Source organism: Papaver somniferum, unplaced genomic scaffold (assembly GCF_003573695.1).
Source record: "Papaver somniferum cultivar HN1 unplaced genomic scaffold, ASM357369v1 unplaced-scaffold_10, whole genome shotgun sequence".
NCBI lineage: Eukaryota > Viridiplantae > Streptophyta > Magnoliopsida > Ranunculales > Papaveraceae > Papaver > Papaver somniferum.
In genome coordinates, this window is record NW_020618825.1 from 13,997,292 (window position 1) to 14,011,089 (window position 13,798).

Here is a 13,798-nt window from a genome sequence, read left to right on the forward strand (position 1 = left end):
ATATACAGTCCACCTTGTCTCTCAGCCACTCCAATCATCCTCCTCGTCAACCGGTCCTGTATAAGACATAAACTATTAGTACATTGGATAATACATCTTTTCTCATCAATAAGTTGTGTAACCGAGATTAAGTTATAAGTTATCTGAGGCACATAAAGCACATTCTCTAGTCTCAATCCCCCAGGTAGAATAACAGTTCCTATCTTCTTAGACAATGCAGACTTCCCATCTGGAAGTCCAATATTGCATGCCTTTATATCTTTTATCTCTATCATGTCATCCTTTTTATATGTAACATGATTTGTTGCCCCCGTGTCTACAATCCACACAGTTTTATTCTTCTTACCTTGGAGTTGAGGCGTGGATTTCTTGGAGTTTAAAAACTCAAGCACCTGTTGAAGCTGTGTTGCTGTGACTCCAGTCAGACCTGACGCTTCTGATGAGGATGCTCCACCTGACTGCCTTGCATCTGATATGTTGAGGTTGTGTGCTCGAACCTGGTTGCCTGCACCTTGTCCTCTACCTCCTCTACCACTGGTAAAGTTAGTGCCACCACGCCCTCTGCCATTGGTTCTGCCTCCTCTACCAGATCCTCTTCCACCTCTAGGTCTGTCTCCCCACCATTCTGGATATCCAATACGTTGAAAACACCCATCCTCTGAGTTTCCATCTCTGTTACAGTACTTGCAATGCTTGTTAGGATCATATGTATTGTTAAACTGACGTTGATCAGATTGCACTCTGAATGCCATCACATTGTCATGTACCTCCGTAGATATAGCTACTTCTCCTATACGCAGACGCTCCGAGTTGACCATTGTCTGGTATGCTACATCTGTTGATGGCAACAGGTCTCTAGCCAACAGCTGTTCTCGCACGGAACTATACACAGAGTCTAATCCAATCAAAAAATAGTGCAAAAAGTCTTCTTCTCTCAACGTACTCACTTGCGATGCGATATTACAAGTGCAATTACCACAATTGCACTGAGGTACCTTCATGTATGTCATCATCTCATCCCATATCTTGTTGAGTCTCCCAAAGTACTCAGCTACACCTTCCACTTTCTTTTGTTTGCACTCACTTAACGAAGTTTTCAACTGACAGATTCTTGTTCCGCTCACAACACAGTACCTTCTCTTCAACTGTGTCCACAACAAGTTTGCATCATCATAGTCTCCCAAGCTCGATCTAATTGATGAGTCTAACGTGTTGCTAATCCATGAAACAAGCATCGACTGGACAGCAATCCACTCTTCCAACTGGTCACTATCTTCAGGTTTCGTGATTGTTCCATCAACAAAACCAAACTTTCTTTTAGCTATCAATGATCTTCTTATGGCTCTAGCCCATTCTTCATAGTTAGTCCCCTTTAGAACAATCGGCGTGATGATGATACCTGGACCATCACTTGATCCTAGATGGTAGACTGGGTTCTTCTTCTGCATATCACACTCTATATTTTTCCTTTTGGATGATTCTGTTTCACCCTCCATTGTTTTCTGTTAGGGTTCTTAACCGGCTCGTGATGCCATGTTAAGTTTGGTAATTTCTTGTGTTTCATTCATTCATCACGTTTCAATTTATACAAGACTCAACTTGGGTTCCAAGACACAAACCCTAAACCTACCGACTTGATACCGATTACTTGGGTCTCAAGATTGCTACGTACGGAAACGGACTCTCTACATAGACTGTCCAAGTCAGTCCATCTAAATGGACTATCCAAATTGGTCTCAAAACATGGTCTCAAGACATATTCTTGAGCCCAACACTACGTATCTCTTAATATTTACAAATACTTTCCTTTAACGCAAATTCATTACTCTACAATGACTACCCCTAAAAAATACCTCTGAAATTTAATTTTACATTTGAATTGATGATATACCAAGATGGATGTACAGACTATACTGCTCCATAGTATTATAGGATTTCTTCAACAAATTCTTCTTTGATGTTGGCTTATGCGGAGGTAGCTTTCCGTGGAATGAAAATGTCTAAACATTACATGAACAAATTTAGGTATAGAAAAAAGCATCAATTGCACTGCACATATCAAATGAAAATTTTAAGAAACCCACAAAATTTTGAGAAACCCACAGAAAAATTGTCCAGTGGAATTGAAAAATCTTAATTATACTCAAGTGAAAGAAACCAAAACCTGGGTATGATGAACTAATCGTTTTGAAAACTCCTTCCCTTGTCTCAACTAAAAACTTAAAAATAAAAAAACCTAGCTTTGAATCAAACGAAATTTAAATCAAATATTGGTTTAAATTTGTTTGCTTCGTAGATAAAGAGAGATAGAAATTACCTCTTGTTTTTTTTTTGGATGTATTGAGTTGGCTATCTTCAATGAAATCTGTGAACCATCTTTTTGGGTACCGGAGAACAAAATTTTTGGAAGAACACTTTCAGAGAAATTTGAGCAGTTAAAAGAAGAATAGATTCAGAGACATTTGAGCAGTTATGGAAGAAGAACAGAAATGGGAGAATATGAGTTCTCGTTTGTCTGTGGGTGAAAGTGTAAGTTGTAAACAGATGAGTGGGAGTAATGGGTGATGTTGTTCGTGTAGAAATTGTGTAATTAGGGTGTAACCATCAATTTTCTTAGTGGATGTGGGGCTCAGTTGATGGGAGGCATCCCTTTAGAATCGATGAGAGAGCTTTATTTCATAATACCCTCACCAGAGCCAGCCACGTCAGCTTTTTGTGGGGTCAGAATGAATGAGAATCGAGTATTTGGTTTCAATTATCATCTTGGTGGATTAGAACCTCTATAAAATACTCCATATAGGAATAATTTTCTATATAAAAATAAAAATTATACGTCCCGATTTGGATCAGTTATATTTATAAATAAACTCCATACTGGAATAAGTCATATTTTTTTCCAGTCCCGTCTTAAGGAACTTACCTCCATATAAGAATAATTGACATTATACTATAAATAATATAGGTTTTGTTATACATCAAAACTTAAGAAAAAGATATTCTTATAAACATTTTGCAAGATCCTTATACTTGGAAGTGGGTTTAACGTATTTTTTTCCACTACTTACATACAAATATCTTCAATCAAATGATTTTGTTTATCAATTTTCCGTGTTATAGGTTGAGTTTTGTGTGGACTGTGTTACATAACAAGCTTCACATATTCATACATGTGAATCTTAATTAGAGTTTGTGTTACCTAGGTACATTCCAATGTTTCCTATATGTATGCATGCATTTTTCTAAGCCACATGTATAACAACTTTTTTTTTTAATCTTTTCAAGGTATAACCTCCATATAAGAATAATTTTGGGTTATTTTGATTTGGTGCCCATAAAACGGTATATCTTTGCGTTTGGTGCCTAACTTTGTCCAACTTTGAATTTGGTGCCTAGTCAATTGATTGACTTTCTTTGACCCTGTTGAGCATCCACTTTAGAATTAAAATTGTGAAATGACCAACAAAAATAACTATAACCAATCGATAATAATTACGCAAATGCAGTTATATTTTTAACTGATCCACTTGCAAATCTGGTGAGACTTATTTTCGTTGGTCATTTCATAATTTTAATTGTAAAATGGATGGTCAACATTGTCAAATAAAATCAATCGATTGACTGGCACCAAACTCAATGTTGGACAAAGTTAAACACCAAACGCAAAGATATACCATTTTATGGGCACCGAAATCAAAATATCCCAATATTTTTTGTTAGTTTCTAGTATATTCTTATACAGAGATTCTATTGTAGCACCCTATTTGTCAATAGTGTGGGCAAGAGGAGGGGATTCCCACTCCCTATTTTCTTTTCTCCCTTTCTCTTCCATTAGTGAATCGAGAGTATGATGAAAATTTTGTTTTTGGGATGACGGTTGAATCAGCATAGGGGCTGGTCTAGCTGGTTAAGTTTGCTCAGGAAAGTGGGCCCAGTATGCCGAATCAGAAAAATAATCATAATCAGCACCAACAATCCATTTCTGAATAACCAAGGATTTTGTTGATGTTCTTAGAGCTTAATTGATTGGTATTTTGTTTTCTGATTTGAATGTGGGTTTTGAAACACCACAAATTGATTTGGAACGAAATTTTAATCTAAGAATGACATAGAAATAAGATTTTGGAGTACGAACTAGTCAAATTTGGAAGCAAAACCACCAGACCATGAATATACAGCCAAAGAGATATGGTAAAACAACATCAAGCCATCCGGTACCATCACAGTTGGAAACACACCAAATTAACAAAAGCAACACAAACCAAATGAACGGGAAGCAGAACTGATAAGGATCTCGGCGGGGTTGTTATCGAGTTCGTTCACTAGTTACCAAGTAGAGCTAGGAGGAAGGTCTCATAATCCCCTGAAGTCTCCCTTACTACCGCAGTTTCAAGAGTTATGTTGTCTCTCTCATAATACTTTTCCTTAATCAACCTCAAGTCTCTCTCTGCATGTGTTACGATAATCCTAGTTAGGGTATCCTCATCTGTACCATGTTGATGAATCGCGTCCCTCAGCACCTGACATCAAAGAAAACACACTTATAAATCTCCCGGGGGGAAAATGCACAAACCAGAACATTGATAATTTGATATTACCTTGACAAAGTACTTAATAGGATCAGTTATGCAGTGGACCACAGTGCGCAAAGCTGATAAATACTCAGTAGCAGGCTCTTCCAATAGACTCTGAAAAAAAAAAAAACACATAGACAACATGCTAGTTTGACTTGGATTCAAAGTTGTGCAAAATATTTTGTTGCTTGGCCCTGCTAGGAATTTCTTTGGAGGCAAATCCTGCAAACTCCACAGATACAGAAATTCACAGGGCCATGTTTTATATATAAACTTCGGGACCTGGCCGTATGCATACCTTTGCAATAGAAATGCCATAATCATCTTTAAAAATATTGAAAGTAGCATTTAGCTGAGCATTGCTCCTTGTTGCGAAAATCCTGATAAATTCGTCATCATTATAGGCTTTGTTCTCGATCAATTCGTGAAGAATATGTGACTCTGCCTTTGCTAGATGTGCATCTATTTCGTAACCATTGTACTTAAATGTACTTGCTATTGCAAACAGGAGCTGGTGAAATTAAACATACAAATACAATTAGTGTTTGAATTTCTCATAAAGAAAAGGAAAATGAAATTACTCATCGGAACGTAAGTATATACCTTACGGAGATCCCCTGTTGAGTGGGAGGCGACGTCTTCTTCCAGAGAATGTTTGTAACGCCATTGATAAGCACGTTTTACAGCTAAAAACTCCTCAGGGTCTTTCACACATGCCAATTCGACGATAACGGGGTAATCCGGTGAATGTCTTTTCAAAGCAACGTTAGCCAAGACGGCATCACAGTCGAGTGGTTCCAGCATCCATCGGTACATCGCTTTCTAGATTACGCCCAATTAACAAAATTTAATATTTTTTTCGTTAATTAGAATTGCGAAAGAAAAAAAATATGAATGAGTTGAAAATTAAACCTCAAGATGCCCAGGCAATTCGGATTCGAGCCTTTTGATAAGATCCTCATGATAATGTTCTTCATAAGCGTGTCTTATTGCTTGCCTTTGTGCTGCATTTCTATGTGCTAAAACTTCAAATAGAGCTTTCTCATTTGTACCCCACCCTTTAACAGCATTCATGACGGCCTCAGCATCTTCCATAGGAGAAGGAACTGATTCATGAACAACAATGGTAGCCATTTTTCGTTTGATTATCAGAAAAGATTAATGCTTATTTCAGAGAAATGAAAATGGATTAAGATGTTGTGTTTAGACTTTAGACACATTGTGATTTTTATAAATAGAATACAGATGACAGGCACGATAATTGTATTGGTGGGTGGGTGTAACGTTGTCTCAACGCGGTTTCTTCTATGACTTAATCATGTAATAAAAAAATTAATTGCTAATGTTAAATGCGGTATCATTGAGAAAATCTTAATCAAGATTTTTTCTAAGTCTAATCTTTGAGCCTATCTGCTTGTTGTTTTCACCACCTTTGTTTTCATAGGTGATATCAAATCACTATTAGCTAGCAACGTAGCAATCCACATAAAAATTATCAACCAAAAATAAGAGAGTGGTGCTATCACACGGATGACCATATAATAACAGTTCTGCGGGCGCACCTTTTAACCATACGACTTTATGAGATCTTTAACATAGACGAGTGCTCTATCTAAAGGCGACATATATGCTAACTCCAATTCAATCAATTACTAATATTTAGTCCCGTCTCCACAATTTCTGTGTTTCGTGAAGTTTATTTCTCTAACCATCAGAGAACTCCATGATTTATCAGGATCGATGTTGGATATCATGAAAGTCACAGATTTCAAAAGAAAAATTGCTTCTGTCTGCGGGATTAGATTTTCGGATTAAATATCATTGCTAATTTAACTATAATTGTGGGTGCAAAATACCGCACACTCATTAGTTACGCGAATTAATACATTTAGTATATCGCGAACACGAACACATACAACATATTCAGGATGACGAGTCTGATGAGGTCACCTGATTACACTAAAAGTGTGAAGAGCTACGCGGCAATAAAGAGCACGTGCGGAAAACATCAGTGAGAGCGTGCATCATTGACGCAGATCCGAAAATATGGGCTTTATTAGATGTCCTCCACTATGTAAACTCCTATAAAAAGGACCAATCACCATTGTAAAGGGAGAGATCTTTTTGGTGAGTTGAGATAGATATTTAGGAGAGCGAAAGTTTTTTTTTTCCAAGTTAGGGTTTACTCACATCATTTTTGTATTTGTCTAAGTTTTAGTAAAAGATTTGAAGTATTTCACTATGGTTTCTTAGTGTATCTCGTAGATTATCATAAGGGTGTGGTTGTAGGATTTCCTGCAACTACATTTTGGCGCTAGAAATAGGGATTGAACCTGTGACCTTGTGGTTAACAGCCACACGCTCTAACCAGCTGAGCTATTCCAGCTTTTAGAAAAATCATAATCCGACAGAGGAATCAGAACGCGAAGTGCATCTTTACTCAAGTTGGAAATAGTAACTACTAACTTCCTCTTAAGTCTGCGGAATTTATCATTTCTTGAAGAAAGTGCCGCCTTCAAATTTTCAATCTCTTCAGGATGCTTCCCCTTAGACTCTACAAAAGAAAACAAAAAGATTAAAGCCTCATAAACTAAGAAACCAAAAAGCAATATAAGGGTGAAGACGATGTAGAAGAATTTTAAGCATACTTGTTTTTCAGATATAATAGCCTTAATCAAATCAGCATTGTCAGATTCTAAGCTAACATTCGTAGCTAAACCAGTCCCAGCATTACCAATAACCCTAGCAGCCTATTAAAATTCATCATCTTTCTCTATGAGCAGTTGAGAACGAATAGTATTCTCTAGATCAGTGAAGGAATTCTTTTCGCGTACAACTTGATCTCTTTCCATCTGAATTCGGAGTTCAGTTTCATGAAACTTCTTTAAAGCCCCAGCACCCTCAAGGACTACATTATCCTTCTCAGAAATAACTGCGTTCTTTTTCGCTTCCAAAGTATTAATTGTTTCCTTATCTCTATGAAGACGGTGTTGAAAACCATTATTTACAGATAACAGGGACCTATGTTCACATTTAAGGATCTCATATTTTGACCTTAGTTCCTCCAGACTAAGATTCTGTAACCATCATTGGGGAATTTATTCAAAGAAGAGTTAAGGTGCTCTAGAAGAATCTCATCATCATCAGGGTGATTAGACGCTTCATCAGTCAAATTATAAATTTCTGCGAACAAAAGCATCCAAAAGAAGACGAAGACAATGTGAAGATATCAAAATGAGAAGGAGCGAAAAATTCGTACCCACTAGCTGATTATTTCTATTGCTAAGTTCAACCACTTTATTCGTATACGTGTAAATCTCATCCTTGACTTTTTGATTCTCAGTTTCAATATGGAAAACCTTCATATGCAAATCATTGGTGATTGCATAGGACATACGAGCACTATACATTAACACGGAACAAGAGAAGAAATGAGTAAAACATGAAACCTTAACGAAAGCTCACGCACAAAAAGAAAACTCACCAAAGACCCAAGCGTGAATTGGAAATTTGGAGTTAAGGGAAAGGAAACTCCTCGCAAAGACTCATGACTCAAAGAAGAAGCATCACAAATATTACAACCGCTTCGCACGTACGAGTTAGTTCTTCATCATTGACCGCTGAAAATGATTCAGAGAAGATACTTGATAATTTCTCCATAGGAGATACGGGGACAGAATTATCAGAAGGAAGCAGCGTGTCATCTAAGGAGCAAGTATTTAGAGGAGTTGGAGAAGATAATTTTCTCTTCTTAGCTGAAGATTTGGAGACAACCTTCTTGTCTTTACCCTTTCCCTTTGCCTTTGAAGAAACACCACCTTCAGGTAGAGGAGCTTCATCATTAATACCCCTAGCGTCTCCAGTATCCACTTAGGCACACAATGAAAGATAAGAAACAGAAGCAACAATATTGTTAAAATTTAAATGAGTATTTCTTACTTTATTATCGTGCGAATCTGACACCGGAGACGCATTTTTGTTAGCCTTCTTATTCTTCTTACGGAGAAGATAATAAGAGAAAGCACTAAAGATAAGAGGAAAGGTAAAGTTAAAGATAACACACCACAACATCTTCCTCGGGCCATTTAAAACTCCCAAGGTTTATAAGCGGCAAACTTCGCAGGGAGAGGAAGAATTGAACCATCAGCGCCCTTACCGATAATATAAGGACCCTCCAAAATGATAGGGTACTCCACCCAACAAACGTCTTTTAATTTACGCGCGGTATTATTGGAGGTATCATGAAAATCAACATACTGCATGATCCTCTAGTCTTCTTCGAAACCGTCCTTTCTCGACAAGCGAATGCCCCAACGAAATGACTTATTCTTCATGATAACAACCTCATAGTGGAGGAAGAAATTATCAAATGCGTACTCTGTCGGGACGATTTCCTTTTGTGCGAATTCTGGGTTCCTTACATCTTTTGAATAAGAAGATCCTAATTCGGCCGCACGACGAGCGTATTCCAACATTATCCTAATGAAATGACCACTCAATTGGAATATGCCGCGCGAAAATATCGCATAAGATAAGATCTAATAGAGTAGAGGAATTTGAGGATTGTAAAGGGGAATGGGAAAACCAGATTTCATTTGCCCGAGCGGAATAATGACTTTTTGATCATTTCATTGATCAAGCGAGAACCATTTAGGTTCAAGAGAAGAAGTAGATTCTGATCCAGGAGGAATAGATAATGTAAAACCTCTACGCCAGAATTAAGCCTTTAATCTCTGGAACTCTTTAATATTCTTCCAGCCGGGTTTAGGTGGCATTTTTAGAATGGGAATAGGAGATGCGAGAGAATTAATCAAGATAATCAGTATCAGAATGATCAAAATGAAGAACAGAGTTCACAAGCGAGAAAAAGTAAGGAGAAACAATTAAAGAAAGAAAAAAAGCGCGAAACAGAGTATGATGATCAATCAAACAGAGTATGATGATAAAAACTAAAAAAAGCTGAACGATAAGAGTTGCAGAGAATAGAAAAAAGGGGAGAAAGAATAAAAAGAGGAAGAAGAGAGCATACTGGAGTATATAAAGGATCATTGTCTGGACCATATATATTTGGAATGGGCTTAATAGGGTCATCAACTCATTAGTCTTAAACAGAAATCTTGGTTCACGGGTTAAAGCTTAAGCCCATAAAAATTTAAGAACCAAATCCGTTAGCCTTTATTAAAGGTGACTACATTCATCGTATCTTGAAAGGGGATGAATCTGTTCAACCCAATAAGTTATAATTAATCTAGATATATATTTGGTCCAAGTACATTATTAACCTGGTCACCCTGAAATGAGGGAATGGATAAAGGTTAATTAGTGGGACAAATACATTTCTAAATGTCTAGATACATAATTCTGATTTAAATAAGGATGAACCTGGACGGTATTTGGTCCAGGTGCGTCATCAAAATGAATGCAGACAGGTAATTCACTGGATGCATACCCTCTATTACCTATAAATAGAGGAGTGTTGTGATTTTGAAATGCACACAATACACTTGCAAGTATACAAGGTCAATATTTGTAATAAAAGAGTGAGTAGGGGTTTGTCCACAGGGAGAGGAGCATATGAGAAGTTTTCCTAGCTAAGGTGTGTAATGAGCTAAGGGCAGGCAAGGTTTCAGGCAGAGAAATAAGAACACAAGGTAAAGCAATAGAGAAACAGGCTAAGAACCAAAGCAGGGAAAGATAAGCAAAGAACCAAAAGTGCAGGGTAAAGCAATAAAGAAGCAGTTAAGAAAAGCAACAAACAACCAAGGCTTGGCAGCCAAGGGCAAGAGGCAGGATTGTGCACTGACTTCAGTGCACAGTAGCTACAAGATGCAGGAACATAAAAAGCAAGAAAATATAGCTGAAATGCAAACACACAGGACTTGAAAAAGGGACTGAAATTAAGATTGACTGAAAGAGAAGTGGTGGGTAAGCCAAGGCTTATGATCCACCTTGTATCCTAATCAAGTGACATGGTCTAGGTTATGTTCATTCCTAAGCATACAACTAGAAATGGAAGAACACCAACTTGCTCACTAGTCCACCCCTAGCATTGGCTGTCTTTTGACAGTACAGCCAATCACAGGCTCTATGAGCATTGGCCTCTCTCAAATACACATTCACAACACAGCAACAGGAAGTAACCAACTAGCTCATTCACACTTGACAGTGCACAAGGCTTCACTGAGCCTTGGCCTGAAGATGATTAGCTCATGCTAACCATGAAGTGACAACATGCATACACTAAATGAGATAAGTTAAACACAGATTGCATCATAACAAATAACTACAACAGAAGCAATTTGCAACTGTAAACATACAAGTGCTAAAATTTTTAGTTCATAAAATTTTTCTCCAATTCTCTACTGGCTAGTCCAGAGAGGTAAATAGTCTCTCTAATACTTCCCCCAACACCATTTATACCCATACACAATTTTGGTTTTCCCCAATTTTCCCAAAGTCAGTAAAATTAGGTTTTGAAATTAATTACCTACTGTTGATGAAATTCTCGCTCCATCTCGTCGACCCATCCTTCTATTTCTCTTCCTGAGTCATCTCCCGCTCCAATTGCTGCTCTAACATCAACTTATATCTTCAATTTCTCACCTAGGGTTTCAGTCGGCAGAGATGAGAAATTGAGGAGATTAGTTGATGTAAAACGTGATAGTGATGATGGGTATAGGTAGAGTGATTTGGGGAGAAATATGAGTGAGTGATTTGGGGTGAGGTGGTGGTGATGGAGACGGACATGGTGGTGGTACGGGGCATGGCGGTTCTGCAGAGGGGGTGATGGAGGAGATGGTTCGAGGAGAAAGGGAAGGGTGCGTTTGTTTGAGGTGTAGGTGCTCGGTCGCTAGGGTGTGAGGCGAGTGTATCGAGTTTGATGATCTGCGACGCTGAGCCGTGGGATAGGGAGATGAAAGATCAATCGGACGGTGAGATGAAGTGAAGCTTGTAGCGACCGCTGGATTATATATACAACAAATAACGGCCAGATGGGTTAGGTGTTGTAGTGTAAGGCGGAGATATCAAACGTTGATGAACAGCAAGGGAGCGACCGTTGGATTCAACTACCATCTAATCTGAAGGCTTGGAATTTCAGCGCTGTGGTGCTTGGCAGAGACTTCAGATTTTGATGCTCTATGAAGGAGCGACCATCGGATGCTTCTGGAACTGATCTGACGGCTGAGAACGGAGGCGCTTTTGTGTGTAGAAAATGAGGTTGTGCGCACCATTCTTCGCGGCTTCCTTGCGTAATTTCTCCCGGCTTTTCACTACTTTTCTGCTCTTTTCGCTCCGCGACTCATCCGAACTTTATTTATTACCTAAAAATGCAAAATTAATTAATAAAAATATTTATTCTTGAAAACAATGAAAATACAGAATATGGGATAAAATGTAGAATTAATGCACAAAAGATGAGTTAAATGCCAAAAAAAAAGGGATAAATATATACAATATTTGGCACTCATCAAATACCCCCAAACCTGAATTTTACTTGTCCTCAAGTAAAACAAAACTAAGGAAATCCTAACTATACCACTGTCGCTGGTCTCTCGAATGCATTTAGCGTATGCACTAAGCCTTTTAAACCACTAAGTGTCCCTAGTGGACGAGTTGAAGTCTCGTGAAGGTTTGCTTAGAACGTACCTACAAAGTTCTAGGTCAAAATATAAGCTCAGATTCCATCAAACGTGACATGTGCAAAACAGTTAAGCTCACAGCAAAATGGAGATGTCAATCTAGCTATCGAAGGCACAATCCTAGCACTGATAACAAAAAGGACATGTGATAAGAGTGTAAAGTGTATCTACACATGTGTAAAGAAAGATCTGAAGTCATGACTACTAATCACCAAGAGATAGTTTCTCAGGCTAAGAACTGAGGTCGAAATCTAGCTAGCTGTCCGGACTTTACGAGAATTGTGAATGAGTTGGAGGTATTTCACAATTACTCGCGTTGTACATCAATGGCATACACCCTCCTTGCTTACACACAAAACACAAAAGATGACTATTTACATGACTCTTATTTACATTGACTATCTCTTTTATTTTTGGAACAAGAGATGATGGATAACTTGATTTTTTTTTTTTTTTTTTTTTTCTGATTTTTTTTTTTTTTTTTTTTTTTTTTTTTCTGAATATAACATCGTTTTTTTTTTTTTTTTTTTTTTTTTTTTTTTTTTTTTTTAAGGAAACACTTTTGATACATAACAAAAGAAACAAAAGATTACATGACACTTTGCAAGAGGTAGCCCTTTTTGATGCACCCAGTTAAATTCGATGGTTGTCTTTCTTAATGTAACCTCCATCTTCTATCCCAACCAACCAAAGAACAAGCTAGTCAGTTTCGTTCAGTATTCTAAAGTGATTGGCAATCGTAACTTCCTATCCAACACCTTGAAGATCGAGGCCATACATGTATTGGTAGATCGTGCGCGTGCAAATTTCTTATCACTATGTGAATTGTGCTAGAATCAGGGTGCCTAAATATCTAGACTAAGACTCCTAATAAAAATACATATTTGCACAAGAGTCAACATTTCAAGGTAAATGAGCTCCATTTTTATGATTTTTTCATTTTTTTTTTTTTTTTTTTTTTTTTTTTTTTTTTTTTAAAAAGAAGAAGGAGTTGTTTTCAATTATAGCAAATTATCATGGTATCTACTCTATACCCCCAAACCTAAACTAAACATTGTCCTCAATGTTTCAAAATATGGAAAGAATTATAAAACAATATATGAAGAGGAACATGCTGAGTAGAGTAAAAGGAGAGAGAATACCCGATTGTACGGTGGTAGCTCGATTAAAACTCCGTTATTTCAAGGCAAAAATCCATCATATTAGCAGTCACAATGGATGAGCACAAAATATATACAAAAGGAAATTTAACTAACACATTATCTACAAGAAAATTTGGTTTTGATGGGAAAACGAAAAATTTTGGTTTTTAGGGAAACATTTGGAAAATTTTGGTTATTTAGGGAAAGAGTGGACCAGTTTAGTCCACATAGACTGGGTCCTCCAGGTCGGTTGTTTCAATGTCGGGTGGAAATGGCTCAAGGAATGGCTTTAATCTCTGCCCGTTGACTTTGAAAACGTTCTTGTTGGAGACATCCTCCAACTCTACAGCTCCATGAGGAAAAACTGTGCGTACTAGGTACGGACCCTTCCATCTGGAACGCAGTTTTCCTGGAAAAAGATGTAATCGGGAGTCATACAGCAAGA

At 37.6% G+C, this 13,798-nt stretch overlaps 1 protein-coding gene and 1 non-coding gene across 2 annotated transcripts; both read right to left on the reverse strand.

The window, feature by feature from the left end:
- Nucleotides 1–4,108: 4,108 nt before the first annotated feature.
- LOC113326994 (annexin-like protein RJ4) lies at nucleotides 4,109–5,803 on the reverse strand. Its single transcript, XM_026574646.1, has 5 exons — nucleotides 5,484–5,803; nucleotides 5,175–5,393; nucleotides 4,870–5,082; nucleotides 4,596–4,685; nucleotides 4,109–4,517 (listed from the first exon to the last, which is right to left on the reverse strand). The coding sequence occupies exons 1-5, from the start codon at nucleotides 5,703–5,705 to the stop codon at nucleotides 4,320–4,322; spliced, it is 942 nt and encodes a 313-aa protein (XP_026430431.1). The 5' UTR covers nucleotides 5,706–5,803; the 3' UTR covers nucleotides 4,109–4,319.
- A 1,080-nt stretch (nucleotides 5,804–6,883) lies between these two features.
- Nucleotides 6,884–6,957, reverse strand: TRNAN-GUU. The gene has a single exon. It is a non-coding gene; the product is annotated as a tRNA-Asn (tRNA).
- Nucleotides 6,958–13,798: the final 6,841 nt, after the last annotated feature.

Bases quoted from the DNA above. Each gene is read 5' to 3' on its own strand.
- LOC113326994 (XM_026574646.1), bottom strand. From the start codon at position 5,705: ATGGCTACCATTGTTGTTCATGAATCAGTTCCTTCTCCTATGGAAGAT. The intron at 5,394-5,483 runs GTTTAATTTTCA...GGCGTAATCTAG, and splicing joins AATTGCCTGGGCATCTTGAG to AAAGCGATGTACCGATGGAT. The intron at 4,518-4,595 runs GTAATATCAAAT...CTTTGATGTCAG, and splicing joins CTATTAAGTACTTTGTCAAG to GTGCTGAGGGACGCGATTCA.